A 1,308-nucleotide genomic window follows, 5' to 3' on the forward strand; every position below is an offset into this window, starting at 1 on the left:
ATCCCAAACCTTACAAAGTTGGGTGGATACAATATGGTGGAGGTATGAAAGTCACTAAAAGATGCTTGGTCTCTTTTTCTATTGGTCAGATCTATAAAGACAAAATTTGGTGTGATGTGGTAAATATGGAGCTTGCCATTTATTATTTGGAAGGCAATGGCAATATGAGAAGCGTGCTTTTCATGATGGATACCGTAACACCTATTCACTCATAATTGATAGATGTAAGATCGTTTTGACGCCATTGCACCCAAAAGAACTTTCAAAGAGGGCAAAGATCATGTCTGATACGCTAATGACCAGATCATAGATTATTGGCCACATAAATAAAGGAGAGCCATTGTACATAGCAGTAGCCATGGAAGACTCACAAGATGAGGAGCATGAGTTAGATACACGAGCCAAGAAGTTACTTGCTAAGTTTGATTATGTGATCTCTGAAGATGTTCCGTTAGAACTTCTACCCATGCGCGATATTCAACATCAAATTGACCTTATACCCGGAGCATCGTTGCCAAACAAAAAAGCTTATAGATTGAATACTACACAACAAGTTGAACTCCAAAGGCAAGTCGAAGAGCATTTGGAGAGGGGTTTAATAAGGGATAGCCTTAGTCCCTGTGTCGTACCTACTTTGCTTGTTCCTAAGAAAAATGGCACTTGGAGGATGTGTGTTGACAGTCGAGCAATCAACAAGATCAATATCAAATATCGCTCCCCAATCCCAATGTTAGATGATCTATTTGACCAATTACATGGTTCTAAGATCTTTTCAAAGATTGATTTGAAGAGTGGGTACCACCAGATTCGTACGAGAGAAGGTGATGAATGGAATACTGCCTTCAAGACTAGCCAAGGCTTGTATGAATGGTTGATAATGCCTTTTGGTTTGTCGAATGGTCCTAGCACATTCATGAGGCTTATGACTCATGTGTTTAGACCATTCATTGGGAAGTTTGTTATTGTCTACTTTGACGATATCCTAATTTATAGCAAAGAGGAAGCTGAACATGGAAAACATTTGGAGAAGGTTTTTTGAAACCTTAAGGAGAGAGAAGCTATATGGACAACTCAAGAAGTGCATCTTTTCTACTAACAATGTTTGGTTTCTTGGTTACATATTAACTAGTGCTGGTATTCAAGTTAACCCAAGCAAGATTGAGGCAATCATAAGTTGGCCAATTCCTAGGTCAATTTCGGATATAAGGAGCTTTCATGGAATGGTGTCCTTCTATCACCGATTTATCAGAAATTTCAGCACTTTAGTTGCCCCTATAACTGAGTGTTTGAAAGGAGGCATGTTCAAGT

The 1,308-nt window shown here is 39.0% G+C and overlaps 1 protein-coding gene across 1 annotated transcript; it reads left to right on the forward strand.

Moving 5' to 3' along the window:
- Nucleotides 359–1,039, forward strand: LOC109226170 (RNA-directed DNA polymerase homolog). The gene has a single exon (XM_019390965.1). The coding sequence runs from the start codon at nucleotides 359–361 to the stop codon at nucleotides 1,037–1,039; it is 681 nt and encodes a 226-aa protein (XP_019246510.1).

The sequence above is a fragment of the Nicotiana attenuata genome, chromosome 5 (genome assembly GCF_001879085.1).
Source record: "Nicotiana attenuata strain UT chromosome 5, NIATTr2, whole genome shotgun sequence".
Lineage (NCBI taxonomy): Eukaryota > Viridiplantae > Streptophyta > Magnoliopsida > Solanales > Solanaceae > Nicotiana > Nicotiana attenuata.